The sequence below is a fragment of the Pelobates fuscus genome, chromosome 4 (assembly GCF_036172605.1).
Source record: "Pelobates fuscus isolate aPelFus1 chromosome 4, aPelFus1.pri, whole genome shotgun sequence".
Taxonomy (NCBI): domain Eukaryota; kingdom Metazoa; phylum Chordata; class Amphibia; order Anura; family Pelobatidae; genus Pelobates; species Pelobates fuscus.
In genome coordinates, this window is record NC_086320.1 from 383,663,800 (window position 1) to 383,690,917 (window position 27,118).

Here is a 27,118-nt window from a genome sequence, read left to right on the forward strand (position 1 = left end):
AATAGCACTCTTAGGTTTCACGGTGGATTCCATTCGACAACTTCCTTATCTACTGGAATCCGAGATGTGGACCATCCAGGAGGGGCTTTGACGAGCTCTTCGGGTGTCGGAGTTGTCCATCAACCAGTTGACAAGGATTATCGGTCTACTCGCAGCCTCCATTCAGGCGTTTTTTCCGGGTCCGTTACATTATCGGGGCCTCCTACGGCTCAGAGGGTCGCACCTCCGATCAGGTCATTCTTACGAATCCGGGATGATGTGGTGGTTGGCGCACATGGAGGCTTGGAACGGAAGGGCCATGTTCGGTTCCATTCCAGACATGGCGTTGGGGTCCGATGCCAGCTTAAATGGCTGGGGGGGCTCATTGTGGCAACGCTTCCACAGGAGGCAGATGGTCCGAGGTAGAGAGGTCCTTACTCATCAACTGTCTGGACCTCTTGACTGGAGCCTTCGCGATGCGCAGCCTTACCCCAGGTCGGGCGACTTGCTGCGTTCTCCTCAAGATGGATAACGTATCGACAGTTTCGTTGTATGATTCACCTAGAAGGTACCAAATCCAAAAGGTTGGCTCTATTGGCGAAAGTTTTTTATATTTGAACGTTTTGGGTTTTCACTATCTAGACGGGTTATGGGGACGGTTCGAGATGGACCAGTTCGCATCCTGCCTGCACACCCAGCTACCGGAGTTTTCTGATTGGGGACCCGACCTGGCGGCGGTGGCGACGGACGTTTTTCCTTCAGGAGTGGCCGACGGGCCGCCTGTGTGCCTTTTTCCCCGTGCAACATGATTGCTAGCACGATCTTGAAGTTGGTTCGTCACGATTGTTGCCTGATGCTGGTTACCCCTCTGTGGAGATCTCAACCATGGTTCCCACTCCTGATGGAGTTATCGATCAATTAACCTCGGCTGATCCTGTGTTTCCGAGAACTCCTTCTGGATCCGGATGGGACCCCGCACGGGCTGGTGTTGCGGATCCAATTGCCTCTGATTGCGTGGCCCCGTTCAGGGGACCTTAGGTTGTCCCAAACGTTCTGTGAGCAACTCTCCTGCTCCTCGATAACGCATGGGCTCTAAGTACGAGATCAGCATACCGTACTTCATGGGACTCATGGTCTAGTTGGTGCATGGTACAGTCATGGATCCCGTATCTGCCCCTCTACATCTGACCCTGGAGTTCCTTACGCTCCTGTTCGATGGGAGTTCAGTGTACCGCATTATCAACCTTTTTTCGCTCAGCTATCTCAGCTGGACAGACGTCCTTTCGTATGTCGCCTTCTCAGGGTTGTTCGCCTCGCTCGACCAACTAGGACTCGTTTTCTCTGCCTTCTGGGACGTCTATGTGGTCTTACAGTTTCTATCATCCTGGTACTCTAACCAGGGACAGACACTTCGCATTTGTCCTCTATGCTTGTGATGTTATTCTGTTCGATTTCGTGTATGAGAGTGTCTGACGTCGGAGCACTTGATTGGGACGCCATAGTTTTTACTCCCGAAGGTATTTCTTTCTCCATATCCTGGAGGACTAGATCGGCATCCAAGTCGTTTGTGTACCCTAGATTCTCGGAGAGTCCGGCACTCTGTCCAGTGGATTGTTTGAAGGCTTATTTGGAGGCTATGCAGTCTCGTCGTTCGTTGGATTTGCATCCATTGTTCACCGGCCTGCATCGACCCCGATTCTGGCACATTGGGTGCGCTGGCTCTTATCTTCGGCGGGAATAGACACCTCTATCTTCACGCCTCATTCGGTACGTGGTGCTATGGCTTCGGAGGTTTCTGCAATCGACTGTCGACTGGAGGACACTATGCGAGTGGCGGATTGGTCTCGGGAGTCGACCTTCCGTAACTTCTATTTCAGCCCTATTGAACACATCGCATCTCAAGTAGTAGCACAGCTTTAAACTTGCATAATATGAGCCTCCGTGTCTTTTTAATAAAATTCCCAGATTTTACTATTAACATGACGTAAAGTCATGATTTTATTAAAGACACAGAGGCGAGTGTTATTCCCACCCATCCTCCCGGTGTTTGGTTTTGGGATAAGTTGCTGTTGAACTTTCAGGTATGTTGCTATCCGGTCTGTTTATTGTGTGTTTATTGTATATATTTACTGAAGAAGTTTACAATTTTCCATGGTTTGGTACTAATGGTAATTTTTTCTATATTCTAGGTTTGAGTTCCTAGACTGCTCCTGATGAAATTATTTGGTGAGTTTCAGTTTGGAGTTTGGATTTTACCATATTTCTCTCTCTTTTGTAGCTCGAAGTTCGGTTTGTTGCTGTTTCCTGTTCTTACCGGTGTGTGTGTGATGTCGGTTCATATTTCCTGGTCTTCGGTTCGCAAGAAAGAGGGGGATTGTTTTGATATATTTATATTTCTCTATCTTTGCTGCTGAGAGTAATAAAGAAAGAGATATGCATAATACTCGCCTCCGTGTCTTTAATAAAATCATGACTTTACATCGCGTTAATAGTAAAATCTGGGAATTTCTAATGTCCAAGTCAGGTGGGTTTCCAGCTCGGCTGTTGTGATCTAAAATATGAAAATGTCTTTGAATTGTCAGCAGTAACCACGTTACAGAACAATCCCCATAGTGTTTATGGAATAATCCCTGAGTAATTATCTGCTCTCTGAGCTGTATGTCATATTGAAATGAGTGACAGGCCTGGCACACAGCCCGTGTACTAATCATTAAACAAACACATTTACTATTTAGATGGGAGACACGCCAAGGTGATCGTGTGCTGTCAGTGTAATGCTGTGGACGTTAAATAGAAACATAGAAACATAGAATGTGATGGCAGATAAGAACCATTTGGCCCATTTACTCTGCCCAATTTTCTAAATATTTTCATTAGTCCCTGGCCTTATCTTATAGTTAGGATAGCCTTATGCCTATCCCACGCATGCTTAAACTCCTTTACTGTGTTAACCTCTATCACTTCAGCTGGAAGGCTATTCCATGCATCCACTACCCTCTCAGTAAAGTAATACTTCCTGATATTATTTTTAAACCTTTGTCCCTCTAATTTAAAAAAAATAAATCTGAGCTATAGGGAATCTATTGAATATTGGAAATAAATCTCTGTAAATACACACTAGTAATCGCTGTAATATTTACTGTTAAAACCAGAACCAAATGAACTTTGCTTGCTGGCTTAGTGTTTTCCCCCCATACGGACAGACCCTATACATCTCTACTTAAAACTAGGTTGGCTGTCCAAATCTAGCCTCTGTGGCCTCACTTTATCGAGCAATTTTTTTTTCTAATCTAGTGATACAAATCTATAGAATGCCAAATATAGAAAGAGTAATTGATACCTGAAATAGTCTTCCAGTGGACACAGTAAAGGCTGCCAGCACAGTCCTTGTTTCCCTATTAATTATGCTGTAGCTTTGTGTAGTGATTTCATGTACACTTGGTGAAGTTGTCACATTTGCAATGGTCATGCATTACACTCATGTACTTGCACACAGATGTACAGTTCAGGAATAGTCCTAAAGCGGAGTATATTACAACAGTGCAGATTTTACAGGCAATCAGTTTACTGGAAAATTCACAGCATAGTAAATGTTTTTCAGCCCGAGACATGCTGGGAGTGCAGTGTTTATCCCTGACAGTTCTGCTGTGTGGTCAGGACACATAGTGGTTATAAACAATTTATGAGAGTACATTGATACGTTTCCACAATACAGGTTATTCCTGCATGGGATCTGTCTGGTCTCACCACAGTAAATCCTAACGATGTCCTCTGTACCCACACTATATTATCAGTTGAGTAAATCCTAATCATGTCCTCTGTACGGTTTCACACAAAGACAAGAATACTTTACTTGTGTGGAACCGGTAGCCGCCTCATGGAATGCTGCGATGCTTTGTCTGCAGGGCGTATTAAGCGGTTTGCACAGACCTGCAGCTGTCACTGAAAAGCGAAATGCACAGACGGAAAGCTCTGTTGTTTTTTTTTACTTTTTTTTTCCCCCATCAAAAAAAACAACAAAAATCGCATTAAAAACAAAAAAAGCTCAATGTCCTCTTTAAAAATAAAAATTTCCCCGATGCTATCGCTGAAACCAGTGTCCGGTGCAAGATATATTGTTGCCAAAATGCAAAACACTTCAGGTATATTAAAGGTGTTTAAAAAAGCAATTATCACACGTGCTCTCCTGTTACTTGGGCTTTAGGTGGAGGACATTGCCACTTTGTACAATTAGAACTTGAGCCAGGCGATGTTTCTACCTTTACCCTCCAGATACCGGATAAATACATAACTTCCAATATTGGGAGAGGCGATGTTTCCACCTTTACCTTCCAGATACCGGATAAATACATAACTTCCAATATTGGGAGAGGCGATGGTTCCACCGTTACCCTCCAGATACCGGATAAATACATAACTTCCAATATTGGGCCAGGCGATGTTTCCACCGTTACCCTCCAGATACCGGATAAATACATAACTTCCAATATTGGGAGAGGCGATGTTTCCACCGTTACCCTCCAGATACCGGATAAATACATAACTTCCAATATTGGGAGAGGTGATGTTTCCACCTTTACCCTCCAGATACCGGATAAATACATAACTTCCAATATTGGGAGAGGCGATGTTTACACCGTTACCCTCCAGATACCGGATAAATACATAACTTCCAATATTGGGAGAGGCGATGTTTCCCCATTTACCCTCCAGATACCGGATAAATACATAACTTCCAATATTGGGAGAGGCGATGTTTACACAGTTACCCTCCAGATACCGGATAAATACATAACTTCCAATATTGGTAGAGGCGATGTTTCCACCGTTACCCTCCAGATACCGGATAAATACATAACTTCCAATATTGGGAGAGGCGATGTTTACACCGTTAGCTTCCAGATACCGGATAAATACATAACTTCCAATATTGGGAGAGGCGATGTTTACACCGTTACCCTCCAGATACCGGATAAATACATAACTTCCAATATTGGGAGAGGCGATGTTTACACCGTTACCCTCCAGATACCGGATAAATACATAACTTCCAATATTGGGAGAGGCGATGTTTCCACCGTTACCCTCCAGATACCGGATAAATACATAACTTCCAATATTGGGAGAGGGGATGTTTCCACTGTTACCCTCCAGATGCCGGATAAATACATAACTTCCAATATTGGGAGAGGCGATGTTTCCACCGTTACCCTCCAGATACCGGATACATACATAACTTCCAATATTGGGAGAGGGGATGTTTCCACCTTTACCCTCCAGATACCGGATAAATACATAACTTCCAATATTGGGAGAGGGGATGTTTCCACCTTTACCCTCCAGATACCGGATAAATACATAACTTCCAATATTGGGAGAGGGGATGTTTCCCCATTTACCCTCCAGATACCGGATAAATACATAACTTCCAATATTGGGAGAGGGGATGTTTCCACTGTTACCCTCCAGATGCCGGATAAATACATAACTTCCAATATTGGGAGAGGCGATGTTTCCACCGTTACCCTCCAGATACCGGATACATACTGTAACGGAATGCAGTGTAATAGCATACGATATCCGTTGGTACATTCAGGAAATCCACAGTCAGAATAGAAAGCAAGGCAATGTTCCCAATCCTCCCAATAACCGGACGAAACACAGTTTGGGAGTCAACTAACTCGGTTTATTCACAAGCAGCATATTTATACAGTTCCCCATGCAAGGGGTTTCCAGACAGTAATTCCAGGGGATTTCTCCCAACATGCACTGTGACTTTCCCAACAGGCATTGCTGCACGAGAAGGATACTCCCACTAAAATGGACGATTAAGTGGATTATCCCCTCGTGCAGCAAAACCGACAATTGACATTAAAATATATAATTCACACAATATTCGGTACTTTGGGATAACTGAACGTTCGGTAGATAGCTGGGGTCGGAGCGCACACTCTGTGAGAATACCGCTCTGATCCCAGCTGAATTGACCGAACGCCGCACATAATACAGTTAAACATTAAAGTGGGTTAAAAAGTACCGAATAAGTACGGGACATATAATGTACCGAACGCGGAACTCCCGAACGCTCTGGAAATCCAGCGGCGTTCGGATCATTGAGTAGCCGTTTTCAGTTCCAGGCTCTCGACGACCGAACACCGCTGCAGAGACAAAGGATCCAAGATGGCCGACCGCCGCATGGTCGGTAGTCGAACGACGGCCACCTAGGAGAGCCCTCAATTACCGATTGCAACAATGTTGCAACCGGTTAATTGGTGCCACACGACCTGTGAATGTGTGGTCTACCTGGGGAGTCCACATTCGTACGGCGAACGGCCAGGATAGCCGTGTTTCGTCGTATGAATGCTTTGTATGCTGGTAGCATACGGCTGCCAGCATGCGAACGGCCATAGGACAATACATATACATTTAACGTTACACATTATATCTTCAGCCTACGGACAACCTGTACTGAATGTAGTTCAGAAGTGGCTAGGTTTGCCACAATGCTCCCCCAGAACCAAGCCGGCATACACAGTCTGATCCCAACGGATCGGCTTGGGGATGTCCGGGAGAGTACTCACAGATCACTTCTCGAGTTCAGTCTGTCTGGATAACCCGTCAGCGTTACCGTTTTGTTTTCCTGGCCGGTAATGGATAGTAAAGTCAAAGGGCTGCAGCGCCAAGCTCCAGCGCAGCAGCCTGGCATTGTCTCCAGACACACGGTTTAGCCACACTAACGGGTTGTGATCTGTGAGTAAGGAAAAAGGTTGTCCGTACAAATATGGCTGCAACTTTTTAAGGGCCCACACCACGGCCAGGCATTCTTTCTCGATGGCGGCGTAGCTCACTTCACGAGGCAGCAACTTGCGGCTTAAATAAGCTACGGGGTGTTCTCCGCCATCGGCTCCCACTTGGCTCAGTACTGCCCCCAATCCAAACATTGAAGCGTCTGTGTGAACAAGAAATCTTTTAGTTGGATCAGGAGCAGTTAACACAGGAGCATTAGTGAGAGCAATCTTGAGTCGTTGGAATGCCTGCTCACACTCTGGGGCCCAGACAACCAGTCGGGGAAGGTTCTTTTTCGTCAGGTCTGTTAGGGGTTTGGCCAGGGTGCTATAGTCGGGAACAAACTTTCTGTAATAGCCGGCTGTCCCTAAGAACGCCAGCACCTGGGTCTTAGTCCTGGGGGTAGGCCACTTGGCTACGGCCTCAATCTTGGCTGGCTCGGGCCTCTGCTGCCCACACCCTACACGGTGGCCCAGATACTGCACCTCGGCCATACCTATGTGGCACTTGCTAGGTTTTAGCGTTAACCCAGCCTCCCCAATGCGATCTAGGATCGCCCCTATGTGGTGTAGGTGGTCTTCCCAGGTCTGGCTAAAGATGGCTATATCATCTAGATAGGCACAGGCATACTCCTGAAAACCGTCCAGTAGCCGATCTACCATCCGCTGAAAGGTAGCCGGAGCGTTTTTCATCCCGAAAGGCATGACCTTGAACTGGTACAGGCCAAACGGGGTGACAAACGCCGACTTGGGGATGGCGTCATCGGCTAGAGGGATCTGCCAGTACCCCTTACACAAATCAATGGTAGTGAGGTACTGGCCTCGTGCCATCTTATCCAACAGCTCGTCTATCCGGGGCATCGGGTAGGCATCAGACACCGTTTTGTCATTTAGCCTCCGGTAGTCAACACAGAATCGGGTGGTGCCATCCTTTTTAGGTACCAGGACTACCGGCGATGCCCAGGGGCTATCGGAGGGTTCGATAACCCCTAGCTGCAACATTTCGTCTAGCTCGGCTTTCATATGGGTACGGACGGATTCCGGAACCCTATATGGAGCCTGGCGCATGGGTAGCTGTCCCGGGGTCTCCACTCGGTGGGTGGCTAGCGGAGTGTATCCAGGTAAATTGGAGAAGGTAGTCCCCTTTGCTACAATCAGCGCCTGTACCTGGGCACGCTCCTGGGGGCTTAGCCGCTCCCCCAGCTGAACTCCCCGGGAGGGCTCTATCTGATCCTCGGGTTCTAGTAGGTCGGGTAAGGGTAAGTTTTCCTGATCCTCTAAGGAGGAGGCACAGATGGCCGTCACATCCTCGATCCTCTCATGGTAGGGCTTGAGCATGTTCACGTGGAGCATGCGTCTCTTCCCTACCCCTGAGCAGGGGCCGATCACATAGGTAGTGTCGCATCGCTGCTCCACTACCTGATATGGGCCTTGCCAGATGGCCTGCAGCTTATCTGTACGGACGGGCTTTAAGATCAAAACCTTCTGTCCCACCTGAAAGCTGCGGTCCCTGGCTCCTCTATCGTACCAGCGTCGCTGGCGTTGCTGGGCCGCCTGGAGGTTGGTGTGTACAGCCTGAGTTAGCGCCTCCAGACGGTCCCTGAATTCCAGGACGTATGATATGATAGGGGTTTCGTTAGTGGTACTCTCTCCCTCCCAGTGTTCCCTAATCAAGTTCAAGGGTCCTCGCACCCTCCTCCCAAATAGTAGTTCAAACGGGGAGAATCCTGTCGACTCCTGGGGAACCTCTCTATAGGCAAAGAGTAGGTGAGACAGAAACCTCTCCCAGTCTTTGTGGGTTTCCCCGAACGTCCGAAGCATCTGCTTCAGCGTCCCGTTGAACCTCTCACATAGCCCATTGGACTGGGGGTGGTAGGCGGAATTAACTATTGGCTTAATGCCACACACCTTCCACATCTGTTGGGTAACTTCGGCCGTAAATTGGGTACCTCGGTCCGAGATTATCTCTTCGGGAAAACCTACTCGGGAAAATACCTTCATTAATGCTTCCGCTACGGTCTCAGCGTGGATATTAGAGAGGGCCACAGCTTCGGGGTACCTGGTGGCGTAGTCCACTATAGTTAGGATATATCTTTTGCCAGAGGGACTGGGTTTTGGCAGGGGCCCTACGATATCCACTGCTACTCGGCTGAAGGGTTCTGCTATGATGGGTAGGGGGCATAGCCTGGCTTTGTGGCGATCCCCTCGTTTACCTACACGCTGGCAGACGTCGCAGGAGGTGCAATACTGGCGCACATCCTGAGAGATCCCGGGCCAGAAGAAGGCATGTGTCAAACGGTATCGGGTACGGGTCATCCCTAGGTGTCCTGACAAGGGGATGTCATGAGCAATTCTCAGCAGCTCCTGTCTATACTTCTGGGGTACCACTAGCTGTTTATTAGTTAAGGTGACAGATCCCCCCACATCTTTTGCCGTGACACGGTATAGCAACTCTTTCTCCCAGATGAACCGCTCCCCCTCTAACCCTGCTTGGTCTGTTTGTGCCCGGTCCCTATATACTTGGAGAGTGGGATCGGTCTGGACTTCGGTCGCAAAGGTAGTCGGGGTATCCCAGGACATGGAGGTCAGTTGGGGAACATGGTCTCTTACCTGAGCCTCAGAGTGTATCGGGGTAGCCGTGGTGCGAGCCTGTTGCCGGGTGGTTACGGGGAGGGCCTCCTGGTACGGAGCCTGGGGAATAAAAGCGGAAGTCATTTGGCCCAAGTCATTCCCCAGTACAACATCGGCAGGTAAATTCTGCATCAGCCCCACTTCTACGGTCCCCTCTCCCACACCCCAATCCAAATGAACTTTGGCAGTAGGTAGCCGGTATACTGCTCCCCCGGCCACCCGTACTGCCACGGAGCCGCCAGTGTGGGTTGCGCCTGGTACCAAATGTGGTGCAACCAAAGTTAAAGTGGCTCCCGAATCCCGGAGCCCTTGTACCTCCTTCCCCTCCAGGGTCACTAGCTGCCGATGGTGTTGTCGGTTGTCCGTGGCTCGGACTGACATTACTTCGTGCAGCACCCCTAGAGGCTCCTCAATTTGAGCGCTCAGCAATTCTTGGGTGGCGGGTGCTACCTGGTAATGGTGCGCAGCAGCCCTGGGTGCCAAATTTTGTCGCACCTGATTCCAAGCTTGTCGGCTCCGGTTTTGGGTGCACTCTCGAGAAATGTGCCCCCACTGCTTGCAGGTGTGACACTGAATGTTAGCCCGGCCGTTGTATCGGGAGGGGGTTGGTGGAGTATTCAGTGTCGGCCTGTGCAGGGGTGCGGTGGGGCCGGTAGGGATAAAATTATTGGGTGGCCCTGTAATCCGAGGGAGAGTCTTATTTTGGGCACCGTGATGCCTCCTGGCATCAAAATGCTGATCCGCCAATTTAGCGGCTTCGGGTAGGGTGAGTGGTTTACGGTCTCTCACCCATTCTTGTGCTTCTGGGGACAAACCATTAAAAAACTGTTCCAGCAGCATTAACTGCCTCAACTCCTCCATGTTAGTAGCGTTGCTGGCCTGTATCCAGCCTAGTGATGCTTGGTCCAGCTTGTGCGCCCATTCTGCATGAGAGTCTTTCTCAGGCTTGCGCAAGCCCCGGAATTTCCGCCGGTACGCCTCTGGGGTAATAGCATACCTCTCCAAGATCGCCCTCTTTACTTTAGGGTAATCCTTGCTGTCCTCTCGGGGTACAGCACGGTAGGCTTCAGCCGCCCTACCCGATAATTTGCCTGCCAGCAGCGGCACCCATGTTGCGGGTTCCAAATCGTGCAAATCGCACAGCCGCTCAAAGTCCTGCAAATACCCATCAATTTCGTCCTTTTCTTCACAAAACGCTTTAAATGCGTGATGTGGGACTTTGGGCTTTACCTGTCCGTAGGTGGAGGCAGTAACAGACTCTGCCCTAGGCGGTGTCGCTGGTGTGCTGGTTGCCATCAGATAATCCTGTACATCCGATACCATCACGGTCAATATTTCCAGCGGTACTGGTTGCGGTAAGAACGCCAACCTGGTTCGTAGCTCTTTTTGGAATGGGGTCTCTTCCATGGCTGGTGGGGGTGTAGCGCTGCGGGCTCTGTCTCCCTCCATCAGTTCAGCGATCAGCACAGCCTTAGATTTGTTGCTGGCTATCTTACCCCTGGCTTCCAGTAGCTCTTTTAAAGTCTGTCGTTTTAGTATGGTATAATCAATCTCCATACGAATTGCCCTTGCTTTCCTTGTTCGGTAGTTCCAGTTTACACGAACGCTGCTTTTTCGGCTGTAAGGTTCGGATCCCGTCGCTTGCCACCAATTGTAACGGAATGCAGTGTAATAGCATACGATATCCGTTGGTACATTCAGGAAATCCACAGTCAGAATAGAAAGCAAGGCAATGTTCCCAATCCTCCCAATAACCGGACGAAACACAGTTTGGGAGTCAACTAACTCGGTTTATTCACAAGCAGCATATTTATACAGTTCCCCATGCAAGGGGTTTCCAGACAGTAATTCCAGGGGATTTCTCCCAACATGCACTGTGACTTTCCCAACAGGCATTGCTGCACGAGAAGGATACTCCCACTAAAATGGACGATTAAGTGGATTATCCCCTCGTGCAGCAAAACCGACAATTGACATTAAAATATATAATTCACACAATATTCGGTACTTTGGGATAACTGAACGTTCGGTAGATAGCTGGGGTCGGAGTGCACACTCTGTGAGAATACCGCTCTGATCCCAGCTGAATTGACCGAACGCCGCACATAATACAGTTAAACATTAAAGTGGGTTAAAAAGTACCGAATAAGTACGGGACATATAATGTACCGAACGCGGAACTCCCGAACGCTCTGGAAATCCAGCGGTGTTCGGATCATTGAGTAGCCGTTTTCAGTTCCAGGCTCTCGACGACCGAACACCGCTGCAGAGACAAAGGATCCAAGATGGCCGACCGCCGCATGGTCGGTAGTCGAACGACGGCCACCTAGGAGAGCCCTCAATTACCGATTGCAACAATGTTGCAACCGGTTAATTGGTGCCACACGACCTGTGAATGTGTGGTCTACCTGGGGAGTCCACATTCGTACGGCGAACGGCCAGGATAGCCGTGTTTCGTCGTATGAATGCTTTGTATGCTGGTAGCATACGGCTGCCAGCATGCGAACGGCCATAGGACAATACATATACATTTAACGTTACACATTATATCTTCAGCCTACGGACAACCTGTACTGAATGTAGTTCAGAAGTGGCTAGGTTTGCCACACATACATAACTTCCAATATTGGGAGAGGCGATGTTTACACAGTTACCCTCCAGATACCAGATAAATACATAACTTCCAATATTGGGAGAGGCGATGTTTACACCGTTACCCTCCAGATACTGGATAAATACATAACTTCCAATATTGGTAGAGGGGATGTTTCCACCGTTACCCTCCAGATACCGGATAAATACATAACCTCCAATATTGGGAGAGGGGATGTTTCCACCGTTACCCTCCAGATACCGGATAAATACATAACTTCCAATATTGGGAGAAGGCGGTGTTTACACCGTTACCCTCCAGATACTGGATAAATACATAACTTCCAATGTTGGTAGAGGCGATGTTTCCACCGTTACCCTCCAGATACCGGATATATACATAACTTCCAATATTGGGAGAGGGGATGTTTCCACCTTTACCCTCCAGATACCGGATAAATACATAACTTCCAATATTGGGAGAGGGGATGTTTCCACCTTTACCCTCCAGATACCGGATAAATACATAACTTCCAATATTGGGAGAGGGGATGTTTCCCCATTTACCCTCCAGATACCGGATAAATACATAACTTCCAATATTGGGAGAGGGGATGTTTCCACCTTTACCCTCCAGATACCGTATAAATACATAACTTCCAATATTGGGAGAGGCGATGTTTACACCGTTACCCTCCAGATACCGGATAAATACATAACTTCCAATATTGGGAGAGGCGATGTTTCCACCGTTACCCTCCAGATACCGGATAAATACATAACTTCCAATATTGGGAGAGGCGATGTTTACACAGTTACCCTCCAGATACCGGATAAATACATAACTTCCAATATTGGGAGAGGCAATGTTTACACCGTTACTCTCCAGATACCGGATAAATACATAACTTCTAATATTGGGAGAAGCGATGTTTCCACCGTTACCCTCCAGATACCGGATAAATACATCACTTCCAATATTGGAAGAGGCAATGTTTACACCGTTACCCTCCAGATACCGGATAAATACATAACTTCTAATATTGGGAGAGGCGATGTTTACACAGTTACCCTCCAGATACCGGATAAATACATAACTTCCAATATTGGGAGAGGCAATGTTTACACCGTTACCCTCCAGATACCGGATAAATACATCACTTCCAATATTGGGAGAGGCAATGTTTACACCGTTACCCTCCAGATACCGGATAAATACATAACTTCCAATATTGGGAGAGACGATGTTTCACCCTTTACCCTCCAGATACCGGATAAATACATAACTTCCAATATTGGGAGAGACGATGTTTCACCCTTTACCCTCCAGATACCGGATAAATACATAACTTCCAATATTGGGCCAGGCGATGTTTACACCTTTACCCTCCAGATACCGGATAAATACATAACTTCCAATATTGGGAGAGGCAATGTTTCCACCTTTACCTTCCAGATGCCGGATAAATACATAACCTCCAATATTGGGAGAAGCGATGTTTCCACCGTTACCCTCCAGATACCGGATAAATACATAACTTCCAATATTGGGAGAGGCGGTGCTTCCACCTTTACCCTCCAAGATACCGGATAAATACATAACTTCCAATATTGGGAGAGGCGATGTTTCTACCGTTACCCTCCAGATACTGGATAAATACATAACTTCCAATATTGGGAGAGGGGATGTTTCCACCTTTACCCTCCAGATACCGGATAAATACATAACTTCCAATATTGGGAGAGGCGATGTTTACACAGTTACCCTCCAGATACCGGATAAATACATCACTTCCAATATTGGAAGAGGCGATGTTTCCACCGTTACCCTCCAGATACCGGATAAATACATAACTTCCAATATTGGGAGAGGCGATGTTTCCACCGTTACCCTCCAGATACCGGATAAATACATAACTTCCAATATTGGGAGAGGGGATGTTCCAGACACTCAGTATGTGTAGTAGAGGTGCTAAGCAGTGGGAGCACACAGTAAGGTGGGGACAGGTGGCCCACACCCAGAGTGCCACAGAAATACACTGAACTGGCATTGTGAAGCTGCAGGTACATTTAATGACACACTGTGCCCTCAGATGCAGGGATTATATAGTGAGTGTCAGACAGCTGGGTGGTGTCCTCTCGATGCCCGATCCAGTATGCCTGTCACACGCATGGAGTACTCCTGGATGGTTTATTGTGTTGTTTTATTATTTCATGTTTTTGCACAGTACTAATCTCTGGCATCGTGCCCACCATGGAGTGTTCAATGAGTACAATAAATGTCAGTGTTTGTATTACATATTCATTATCTGTCTGGGTTATAACTTGGCCACATGGAGCTGCTTTATTATTGATTTTCGTTATACGGTTTGTTTCAGCTTTGGAGTCTGGTGGTGTCTGATTTTAGAGATTGGAATACATAGTTACTAGCAGTTCCATGTTAAACAGTGGTTTCTGTAGCGTCTGTCTGTAATCCCTACATCTTCTATGGAGAGGAGTTATCGCTTGGAAAGGGCATGGAATAGAAAGTTTATACATTGATCAGAGCAGCGACTTTAGATCTTCCTGGAGATGAGACCTCACCTCCCCTGCTTAATGTGTTATTGCTGTTAGTGTAAGGCAGTGCTTGCCTCACCTCAGGTCAAGCAGGTGTCATGTATCCTGGGATACAGCATGTGTCTGCATGGGACAGGACCGTGCCTGCTGGCTGTCACATTCCTGATCATGTCGGTGTGCCTCCTGCTGCACTCGCTCACCTCACTGATGGGACCAGAAGGAAACCTCCCTATTCCTTGCAGCTCATATTTAACCCCTTCTTTCCCAAAAATCTGAGGAGAGCATGTATACTCAATGTGTTCTTATTTTCCAAGTACATGTTTTGTTTTCTTAGCCAACAGTGCAATACAGGACTCTGCCATACATTGCAATTACTTTCTTTAAAAATGTCCCAGCAATTCTCACTCCATTGAATGACACTGTCCTTAATGGAGGAATTAATATGGAAGGGCTTAGGATATAAACTCCTAGAAAGGGGAGTAAGTAAAACACTATATAGAGACTGGAGTGCAATATATATATTCCATTTTGGCTAATATATTAACCTTTTAAATGCCAGAATGGGCCCTCTTTTTGGCACTCAATGATTTAATCCTTTCTTGTGAAAGCAATGCATGCTCTGGCACCCAGAATATTCCGTGACTTTTATTTCTGCTAATCATTTCTTCAGAGGATCTCATTGCAACAACTTTTGATCATTTAGAAAGCAATTTGCTGTAATATTTTGCTGCTTTCCAGTTTAATTTATCTATTGCTACTTTTGTGTCTAATGGCCGTTTTCAAGCATGCTTTTAGATTGTAAGCTCTTTGTGTCTCCTGCAGATTCCCTCATGTTCCTTGTGAGCAGAGAGCCAGCCGTGGAGTAGCCTTGTGGGGCAGATTACAGGATGGGCCGCAGGTGACAGCCGCTAAGGATGCCCCTGACTGATAAACTGCGTGAGAGGATATCGCAGGCCTTTTACAGCCATGGGTTGCTCTGTGCCTCTTACCCAATCCCGATCATCATCTTCACGGCGCTGTCTATCCTGGCGTGCTGGTAAGTTTCCCTCAGAACATTCTAAATATACAGGCTAATGCATCAGTGTGTGTAAAACTAACTCTGACTATAACAGAAGCGATACAGAATCTGTTGGCGCTATATAAATGGCAATAATTATAATAATCAAACAGGAAAAGCTCTACTGAAAAATGTAGTAAGTGTGTGGTTTATAAGGTACAGGGTGCTCTTAACCCCTTAAGGATTCCCTTTTATTCCAGAAGTTTGGTCCTTAAGGGGTTAAAGGAAATAAATCTGTTCCCATACCATATATATACATGTAATAAAACAATAAGAAATGGTGTGCCTTGGGATAATTTCTTACTTTTTTAATAATTATAATAATAACAGAGGGGATTGCTTAGTGCTAGCTATGGGGTCATTCGTTTTGCCAGGCATGGAGTGTTTCTTTCCACTGAGCCGCAGACTATATATTAAGATTTTCATCCTGTACAGCTATAACGGAGTGTCACCCTAATGAAATAAAAGCTATTATCCCTGAGTATGTTTTATACGTTTCCTGATTTAAGTTCTGCAGGATGTATCACCTCCGGTGCTAAACTTTTCCAATTAAAGAATATTTCTTTACAGGTCTGTACTGTGTAATCTCACCTGTTTATTTCTCGGAGCAGTTTCTTTGCTATCAGTGGTGCAGTCTCCATTGTAACAAAGTTCAGTATTAACCCTATGCTACCAACCATTCCAACGGCAAGAAGCCAGCTAGGAAACATGTTTGACAACTTTCCAGCTAGCTGTAATATGGAGAACAAAAATCTTCAGAGACACAGGTTAACTGGTTTCTCAACTTCAAACATCCTTCTCTGTTACTATTTGTTGCTGGTTTGTTTTATTTTGTAACCTGTTCAGATGCATTGCTAGCTATTAGATATTTGTTTGTCTGACCCTTTTAGACTGTCACTAGGAATCCTAGTCATTCTAGTAGTATTGGTTTAGATAACAAATCATTAGCCATGTCATAACAATGAACCTTGTAGCCAATCATGGAAGGTTGTAGCTCTATGTTAACATTGCTTAAAGGAACTCTATAGGGTCAGGAACACAAACATGTATTCCTGACCCTGTGGTGTTAAAATCACTATCTTGCCCCAATGGCCCTCCCTTGCCCCACTAAATAGAGAACAGTAATTACCTTATTTCCAGTCTGCCAGTGCTGCTCCACCCCCAATCCGCCTCCTTGGCTGATATCAGAAGTGATGATCTTAGCCAATCACAATGCTTTCCCATAGGAAAGCATTGGATTAGCTGAGATCGTTAAGGAGGCAGGCTGGGGGCGGAGTCAAACACCACCCTGGCCAATCAGCATCTCCTTCTAGAGATGCAATGAATCAATACATCTCTATGGGAAAAGTTCAGTGGAGACACTGACTGTCTCTGCCCCAGGAAGCCCCTCCAGTTGCCACTAGAGGTGTTCCTAGGCTGTAATGTAAACAGTGCTTTTTCTCTGAAAAAGCAGTGTTTACAGCAAAAAAGCCTTAAGTGTATACCGTACATTAAGCTCTAGTTCAGGCATAGGCAACCTTCGGCACTCCAGATGTTGTGGACTACATCTCCCATAATGCTTACACCCATAATTCTGGTAAAGCATCATGGGAGGTGTAGTCCAAAATATCTGGAGTGCCAAAGGTTTCCTATGCCTGCTCTAGTTGTTCTGGGGACTATAGTGTCCCTTTAACCACTTAACGCCGTTACGGCGTTCTATGCCGTCGCGACTTTAAAGCCGTTGCGGCGGCATAGAATTCCGTAACGGCTTGCAGCCCCTGGAGGTCCGGCGTACTCGCCTTCGCCACAATCCTCTTCTGGAGGGCTGCCTGACAGCCCAGGCAGCCCTCCTCGGGCAAGTGAGGCCCCGGGGGCCATGTGATCGATCTCAAAGAGCGATCACATGGCCCCCTATAGCTGGCTGTGGATCTGCCAGCAGGGGGGCTGTCTGAAATATCAGAAAGTCCCCCTGCTGGGAGGTAGTGTAAAAAAAAAATATTAAACATGTTATAAAATAAATTAAATGCATTTTTATATATGTATATATATTATATATATATATATATATATATATATATATATATATATATATAATATACATACATATTATATATATGTAACGTCATACGTAATGTATTTTAATATTAATATTCGTATATATATTAGTATTAAAATGCACTTAGAGGGGGCGGGGCCTGACCTGCAAACAGAGCGGTCGCATGGCGGAGGAGCTCCCGCTACACAAGCTACCTCTAAGGGGAAAACTTACAGCTACTAAGCCTGACATGATGCCGGGGCATGCTACCCAAGCTGGGGGCACCCTGGCGAACCTACCGATACCAGACCCATGTTTCTCCCGCGATCCTGCACCGAGAGAGGCGGGCTGCGGCCTACGGCGGACGGAGTTTAGGAGAGACGGCCGCTCTCCTCGCCCAACTGCTGGGGGTACCGAGCTACTGCCTACCCGCTCCCCCCCCCTCCGGACCGATGGGGGTTATCTTGGTCCATTTCCCTCAAGCAACAGGACTACTCCAAACACAGGAAGCGGAACCCCGCAAGAAGCCCGCTACAGCATGGACCCATACAATGGCGGACGCCACGTGTGAACTCAACACAGTAAGGCACCACACTCTGGCTAAACTTGAGCCCATAATCGACGCCTTTTGGGCGAGCTTGGAGAATAGACAGCGGCAGACCAACGATCTGGCAACCCCACCTGACAGCAAACTAAAAGGCCCCTGCCACAGCCGCGCTAACAAGCACCCGACAACATCTCAAAGATGGTGCCGCAGACGGAGGCCTCTCCAGCATGCATGCAAACACCCACAACCAAGCCACAGAGCAAGGCCAGCTCAAATGGGCCCAAGGGCCCCCACTAGACACGGCACACGGCTGAGAACCACGACGCAACCTCCAGCCAGCGGGCCAGCCTCACAGCACCGAGCACAGCCACCGCCAAAAAGTGCCCCAGTGACCCAGTGACCCAGACAAAGATACCACCCACCGTCAACATCTGCACAGATATTCGTGGCGACAGGCGGCTGAGAACACCAACGGCATCCACACTGTTCCACCTTGCTCGACTCCAGCAGGATTCTCAAGCGCCCGCAAAGTCCTCTCCCAAGCGGGGTATAGGCTGACAGGGCACCCATACTCCTGTAAGGTGCGGAAGCACCTGAATAGAGCCTCTGTCTCTCAGGACGCTACCCAGACCCTACAACAGCCTCCACAACCGAGCTGGACTTGACACTTGAGTAACCCTCACTGCCTGAATATGTTTTATATCCTATGCTTCTCCCTTCAATGCTTTACTTTTTCTTTTTCTTTTTTTACACTGATAATCTCCTTATTGTACCATATTATGTTCACCACACGAGGCCATGTCCCCATGAGGCCTGTTGCCTGCCACTCACATATTGCTAAACCTGTTGCCAGACACTTTCTTAAGTTCCTCTACCATTCTTATACTCTTGTCTCATTAAGCATGCACCATATCACAGTATTCACATCATCATACACATCTGAGCGACTCACGCGTCACCACTACACTCGCACGCTTCAACGCACAGGTCATACATGTAACATTAGCGTACTAACTAACTCATTGAAGATGTGTACAGAAACTTCTTGTATTTTTTTTCGTTAATATAAAAAATGTGCTGACGCAGCAAAATGAAACAAAGTATTATTCCTAGCAGACCCATGCCTTACGTAACCTGTTTTATTGTAATGTTTGCATGTTCTTGCACTCGTTGTTGTGACGATGCAGGAGAATTTGTTCACTGACGCACAATAAAAATAAGAATAATAAAAAAAAAAATACACTTAGAATGACGTTACATATATATAATATGTATATATTATATATATAATAGATATATACACACATATATATATATACACACACGTATAATTACAATAATAAATAAATTAAATAATTAAATAAATAAATAAAATATTGAAACAAAATTTAAAATAAATTATATATTCATATGTAATTTCATTCTAACTGTATTTTGTTATTAATATATATACATTGGTAACAAAATACACTTAGAATGACATTCTATATATATCTATCTATATATAAAATACAAATAACCGCAAATATATATAGAGAGAGAGAGATAAATACATATAATTACATAAAAGATTACATTAGTATACACGTAGAATTTAAATACCTATAAATGCATATATATTAAAATTCTACGTGTATATTTAAGTAATTTTTGAACATAATTATGTCATTTGATTAATTAAAATTTGATTGACATACCTGACAACACAGGGAGAAAGTGCAGAGAATTTAATTCGCAAGCACTATATTTGACCCTGTAACTCTCCAAGACACCATGAAACCTGTACATAGGGGGTACTGTTTTACTCGGGAGACTTCGCTGAACTCAAATATTAGTGTTTAAAACTGGTAAATTGTATTACAACGATGATATTTTAAGTAAAAGTGATGTTTTTTGCATTTTTTACAAACAAACTGCACTTTTATGGACTATATTATTGTTGTAATATGTTTTGCTGTTTTAAAACACTAATATTTGTGTTTAGTTAAGTCTCCCGAGAATAACAGTACCCCCCATGTACAGGTTTTATGGTGTTTTGGAAAGTTAGAGAGTCACATATAAGGCTTGCATTTCATTTTTTTGACATTGAAATTTGCCAGATTAGTTATGTTGCCTTTGAGACCGGATGGTAGCCCAGGAATAAGAATTACCCCCATGATGGCATACCATTTGCAAAAGTAGACAACCCAAGGTATTGCAAATGGGGTATGTCCAGTCATTTTTAGTAGCCACTTAGTCACAAACACTGTCCAAATATTAGTTTTTTGCTTTTTTCACACAAAAACAAATATGAACGCTAACTTTGGCCAGTGTTTGTGACTAAGTGGCTACTAAAAAAGACTAAGCATACCCCACGTTCAATACCTTGGGTTGTCTACTTTTTCAAATGGTATGCCATTATGGGGGTAATTCTCATTCCTGGGCTTCCACACGGTCTCAAAGCTAACATTACTAATCTGGCAAATTTCTATTTGAAAATGGAACGTTCTATATTTGACCCTGTAACTTTCCAAAACAACATAAAACCTGTTAATGGGGGGTACTGTTGTACTCGTGAGACATCGCTGATAACAAATATGTGCATTTTTTTGCAGTAAAACCTAACAGTATTATGAGACTTACAGCTAAAATGTGAGGCGGAACTACAAATTTGTTTAAAAAATTTAAATTTCTCACAGTTTTTTTTAATTTTATTCATAATAAATTATGTTTCATATATAAATATTTGATATGAAACGAAAGCCCTGTTTCTCCTGAACAAAATTATATATACCGTATTTATTCGAGTATAACGCGCACACGTGTATAACGCGCACCCCTAATTTTCGATTAAAAATCGGTATAACATTTTATACCGATTTTTAATCTAAAATTAGGGTGCTTGTTATACTCGAATAAATAATACCGACCGCCGGGGTCATTACAAGCCTGGCGGTCCTGGGGGGGTGGGCAGCAAGCGTTTACTCACCTCCGTGCAGCTCCCTCCAGCTTCCCAGTGTAAATCTCGCGAGACCCGCGGCCAGCTCTGACGACGTCAGAGCGTCAGAGCTGGCCTGCGGGTCTCGCGAGATTTACACTGGGGAGCTGGAGGAGCTGCACGGAGGTGAGTAAACGCTTGCTGCCCACCCCCCCAGGACCGCCGGGCTTGTAATGAGCCCGGCGGTCCTGGAAGGTATATTTATTCGAGTATAACGCGCACCCTTAATTTTAAATTAAAAATCGGTTTAAAAAAATGCGCGTTATACTCGAATAAATACGGTAATAAGTGTGGGTGCATTTAATATGAAAGAGGTGAATTACGGTTGAACAGACATATAGCGCAAATTCCAGTTTTTGTTTACGTTTTGTTTTGATCAGAACGTGTACTATTGACTCCGTCCTGAAGGGCTTAAGCTATTTTACATTGTGATTGTTGTCTGTTCAACATATTGATATATGTCTGTGGAGACAGAAACAGGTTTCTAGTTCCGCATAGGAACATCCATTTTAAAAAATACAAACAAAATCTCTGCGTACATATGAAATTGCCCTGGTTTCAAGGTCAGTAAAGTGCTTTAAACACATGTTTTCCAAATGCAGTACACAAAGTTGAAAAATATGATCGCTCATCAAAACTCTGTGTAAGAAGGTAATTACCTAATATTCGAGGCTGTGAGAAATGTGACTACGGCCACCAGCTCATGAAATATATAGAATTTGTATTAATATATATGTTGCTGATTGCATTATATACGTTTAAATCTATGCTAGTTTTAGCCCAGGGTTGAGCTAATGGTAGATCCCAGCTGTTTTGAAACTGCATTAACACTAGTGAAGCATGATGGGTGTTGTAGTTGAACAGTTGGAGAAATGTGTTTATTTGAATTCTTTGATGTTACTTCCTGTGTAATTACACATGTCGAGACTGACACTGCTTGTTTTAGATTTACCTGGCACGGCTAATTCCCTCCCATTTCTGTTTGTTCTGTGATGTCGTTTGGTTCATTGTTTATTTACTGGAAAGCAGCTATTTTTTCTGCCCATGTCTTTTGCCGTGGGGTGTGAAAGCAACTGTTGAAAGTGTTTGGTAGGTTAAAAAAACCCTCGTAGCTGCTGCAGAATCGCTTTTTTGGGCTGGCACCATAGGGGTATGGAGCAATCACTGTTCATGTGTTAAGTGGGCTGTCACCATGGAAACCAATGGAATGTTTTTGCTAATTGCAATGATTGGCGCTATTCAACTGACTGCCACTGTCAGCGCCATACCTTCCGAATAGCCTTACAGATCTCCTGCTCACTATAAACCGTGTAAACCAGGAAGTTAGTTTGAATGAAGATTATTTTGCTTTAATGATTTATGGGTTTTGACTTTAAAATAAAGCGCTCTAAGCTTCCTATATGAGTGTGGCTTGTGGACCCCAAATCTAACCACGTATATCATGAAGCTTCCTCCTCTAGTGCTGGGTCAAGGGCCAGTCATTGTTGAAGAAATATGTTACTATTTTTTCAGTGACTTGTAGTTTAATCTAACAAAAGCCTTGCTAACACACCTACTGACCCACGCCCTGTGTAGAAGCTAATGTTACACAAGCTGCTAGAGGCCTGAGAGATGCAGTACTATCCCAGGTTCCTTGTGGTCAGTGACTAATGTGACAGGGGATCTATGACAAGTCGTGGGCGTAGCGCTGAAAATCTCGCCGAATGATTGTTTAATCTTAAAGAGTTTCTAAAAGCAAAGGGAGTGTTCTATTCAGCAGAATCATGTGATTCTATATAAAGAAACCATATCAGTGCTAGACTCTAAGCATAACTTGTTTATATTTATAATCACGGCATCGTCTGTCAGCTGCCAAGTCACGGGAAAATGTTTAAATGAAGACATTTGCAACACAATTATGGACTCCGCTTATATGAAAAATAATTATTGCCAGTGCACCAAATATAGAAACATTATCTCATTATGGAGTTAAAATAGTCTTTTTAAAAATTAATTTTATAAAATAATTTGAAAAGTCTTTATTTCTGCAGTCGAGACACAGGGGTATCACTATTTACACCGCTCTCCCACTGAATATTCCTCTGCCTCGTTAAGAGAAGCTGTGTAACTGGGGTCTAGTTATCTGTAAGTTATAATATGATTGATATTTTTGTTTTTTAACCTGATTGTGTTTGAATTATGGTTTCCATTATATTTCATGCTGTTCTTCTGCAGCCTTACATCTGTTACAAACATTGTTCAATAATCCCCCAGACCCAAAGAGCTGCATGCAGGGAATTGTGGTAAAATTATGCTTGGGGCGCATGAGGTGTCTGGGGGATAACTCAAGGATAGCCAAATAAAGTTTGCTTCTACTTACCCCCTTCTGTAAACCCCACATAGTAAATACTGCTATCGCGCTTACCGTGCTATAAGAGTCTATATTTCTTCATATGTATTCCTGAGTATCCTGGCCCAGCCAAAGTATGACATGTAAATTTATTACACGTGCCATGGATCGATGACGTCTTTCTGGATAAACAACTACTGTAGACATCATTTTGTTTTATACTTACATCTGCTATACTATGTACATCAAAACATTTTTGCTCCAAACAATTTGAAATCTGTCTAATTCGATTCACAATACCCTTAGCTATTAACTCATTACGTCATTAACTTTATATTGACTGCAAAGTGATGAAAGTTATGCAGCTGTCTTTTATTTGAACACTCATTATTTGTCCTGTTTCTTATCACATAAATATAAACAAATTACAACCCAATCTGTGATTCTTCCACAGTTACCCTCTGCTGAAACTCCCCCTGCCTGGGACGGGTCCGGTTGAATACGTCACTCCGGTAAAATATTACACCCCTCCCCCTCAGGAAGCAGTACCAGGAGACCAGAGCGAACGTCCTGATTGGGTAAGCTGCAGAGCATTCTGGGAATATTGGAAAATGCCAGGCTTGTTCACATTTATTGTCTACATGACATGGCTGCAGAAAATGCTTTTTCCACACATATAGTGGCGGTACCTGTTGGATGTTCTTAATCATGGTGAACGAATACTTCTAGAAATAAAGTTAAAATAATAAAATAAATTCCTCCCTCTCGTATCTTTTTAACCCCTTAAGAACCAAACTTCTGGAATAAAAGGGAACCATGACATGTCACACATGTCATGTGTCCTTAAGGGGTTAAAAGGTTGTCACATACTGCGCACCCCTGTACTTGCTTGTCCCGTAAGCGGGACAGACTGGTGCCCCTCGGAATGAAGATGGTGAAGCACATGGGCTGATGCTTGGGGGTGTGCGGTCTGAAGACTCCCTGGGTGATGAGCTGCTTGGTGTCCATCTCTGGATAATCCTGCATCATTCAGCACCATAACAAGTCCTGATTTACAGGTATTTCCAGCGGAGAATGTGAAGAGGGTGGCGCGGCAACAAACTTGCGGACATGGAGCCTGTGCACGGCAGTGGAGCGCACACCCAGGCAGCTTTACGGTTCTGTGGTGGGAGATTTTGTGTCTTTTCCTTAAAGACTTATTATTACATTTTTCTCTTTCTCTATTTTCACTTTATTATTGTTCTGCTTTTGTTTTACAGATGTATATATTTTTTATTTCTCCAGACAAACTGGAGAAAGCAGAAAACCTACTCCTGCTCCTATTTAGTTTGTTACCAATGCGCTACTCCACTCCATGATGGATGTAGAAAGAAACCATCAATGTTCTGCAGAAGTAATTGTAAAGTCCAAGTACAAAGATTTGCAGTCTTGAGTTGGTTTCAAAAGACGGGACATTTGAGTCCTTTTACATCTAAAGATTGTGTATCTGTCCAGGACAGATTGATTAAATGGCAAATGAGAAGCAGGTCCTCGTCTCAGTCTGATTTATCCCATGGAGAATGTTCCCACACATCTCTCACTGAAGTCTCCAGCCTGGACTCTGGCGTGGAGGCAAGATGTCCACCTGAAGAGTTGAATGGATTCATTAACCCCTTAAGGACACATGACATGTGTGACATGTCATGATTCCCTTTTATTCCAGAAGTTTGGTCCTTAAGGGGTTAAAGAAGTTATGGTGGTTTCAGCAAAAGAGGATTCTTCTAGAAAGAAAGGGAAAGACTTTCCTTTAAATTATAGACTTCTGGAGTTGGTACATAGATAATTAATTTCCCAACATTTTAAATTACATGATGCAGTTATTGGGAGGATCTACCGAAATACAAGTAGATGCACAAATTGTCCAGCATTCTTAAAATACCATACTTACCGACTGGGGAAGTATCAGGTCTCAAGGACCCAATGAACAAACAGCCGGAAGCCTCTAGAAGGTTATTTCACACGGCACGCTTTCAATGCAAGGCATCCATGGCCAGGGCCTCTGTAGCAAGAGCACAAAAGAAGACATTTAGCTACGATCACTAAAGGATTGTATTTTGGATGGGTCTGAAAAAGTTATGTCGCCTATTCAGAAACCTAAAGTTGGGATATGAATTTGTCTGAGGATATTCTCAAGCTTTCGGCACGCAAGATGGGTTTGTCATCTGTCGCCAGAATGACTATATGGCTTAGATCGTGGACAGCAAACACCGCATCTAAATCTGCCTTGTGTGAATTACCCTTTGAGAGAAATAAGTTGTGCAGCTCTCTGTTAGAGGAACAAATGTCTGAGAATAAGAAGGTGGTACAACTGGAATAGTAGACTACCATTTCGGAATCGGTGGTCATTTTAATATAATGACCGATCTTGTTCTTTTCGGAGACAGAACCGGGACTCAAGGTTTAGGGAGAAACAAAATGCCAGGCAAGGCAAGAGAAGGAAGTTGTGACGCCAGGAAAGTAGGGGAATATTACCAGGGTTATTCAAAACATAGGAGCAGACTGCAGAAAATCTGTGTGTCTTAAATATTTGAGACAGATACAGAATCAGATTCATAGAAAAAACAGATGCATTTTCCTTACATCCAAGAGTGTTTGCCACCCTGGTAAGAAAGTTTGGCATGCCAGATATAGATCTCATGGCAACAAGGAAATACATGTAGGTACCAGTTTTTGCATCCCTATAGCGGACACTCTATCCTCAGTTTCTAGATGGTCTCTTGGTGATATGGAATTTCGGGATGGCATGTGTATTTTCCCCAGTTGCTCCGATCTCACGTATCATTTAAAAAGATCAGAGCAGACAGGGTGAGGGTGTTAGCAGTAATACCATGTTGGCCAATTCACAGCAAAACTTCACATTCTGGACATCAAAAGAGAACTGGAAATCTATATCAAGAGGTCTTCTGTTTTCAGGACATCAGATCATCTATGTGTCCACTTCCAAGGTCCTTATTAAGGTAAAGAGGCATATAAACCTAATATTGCCAGGTGGTTCACAGTCCAAATCAAGTTGGCATATGAAGTTAAGGATTTCACCCTACCTCTTGCGGTGAAGCACATTCCACCAGAGCTATGGCAACTTCCCGGGTGACTAAATCTTCAGCTTTTCCAGAGGATATTTGCAAAGTGGCTATGTAGTCATCATTTCATACATTTATAAGGCCCTACAGGCTAGACTTCTTTTCTTCCTCAAAAGCTTGTTTCCGGCACAAAGTGCTCCAGGCTGTCAATTCCGAGTTTTCCCCACCCATTTGGAATCTTGCTGTATCCCACAGGTACTGCCACTATACATGCGGGAATACTTACATTTTACTTACAGTAAATGTGTTTTTTTTAGTAAAGTGGTAATACGGGTCTCTTCTATGTTTGGTATTTTTGCTGCATTTGATCTACATGTGACTTCTTTGGGGGCGGAGCCAAGAGAACACTGATAATGGACAACAGCCCTTCAGTGGATCCACGCTCTTATCTCAAGCTGGTTTTAGCTCATCTTGTGCCATTGCAAAGAGAACTTACTCCATTTACATAAGTCAGATCCCACCCTTAAGGGTTTTCCACATTCGAAATGTAGGCTGACTCTCCCTACACGAGAGATACAGCAACCTCAGACGA

The 27,118-nt window shown here is 44.6% G+C and overlaps 1 protein-coding gene across 1 annotated transcript in view; it reads left to right on the forward strand.

The window, feature by feature from the left end:
• The window catches only part of SCAP (SREBF chaperone), a 114,334-nt gene that overhangs the window by 31,589 nt on the left and 55,627 nt on the right, over nt 1–27,118 (forward strand). The window contains exons 2-3 of the mRNA XM_063452861.1: nt 15,366–15,579; nt 23,922–24,045. Of these exons, the coding sequence (XP_063308931.1) occupies nt 15,458–15,579; nt 23,922–24,045 (246 nt within the window). The 5' untranslated portion in view covers nt 15,366–15,457. The remainder of the gene's footprint in view (nt 1–15,365; nt 15,580–23,921; nt 24,046–27,118) is intronic.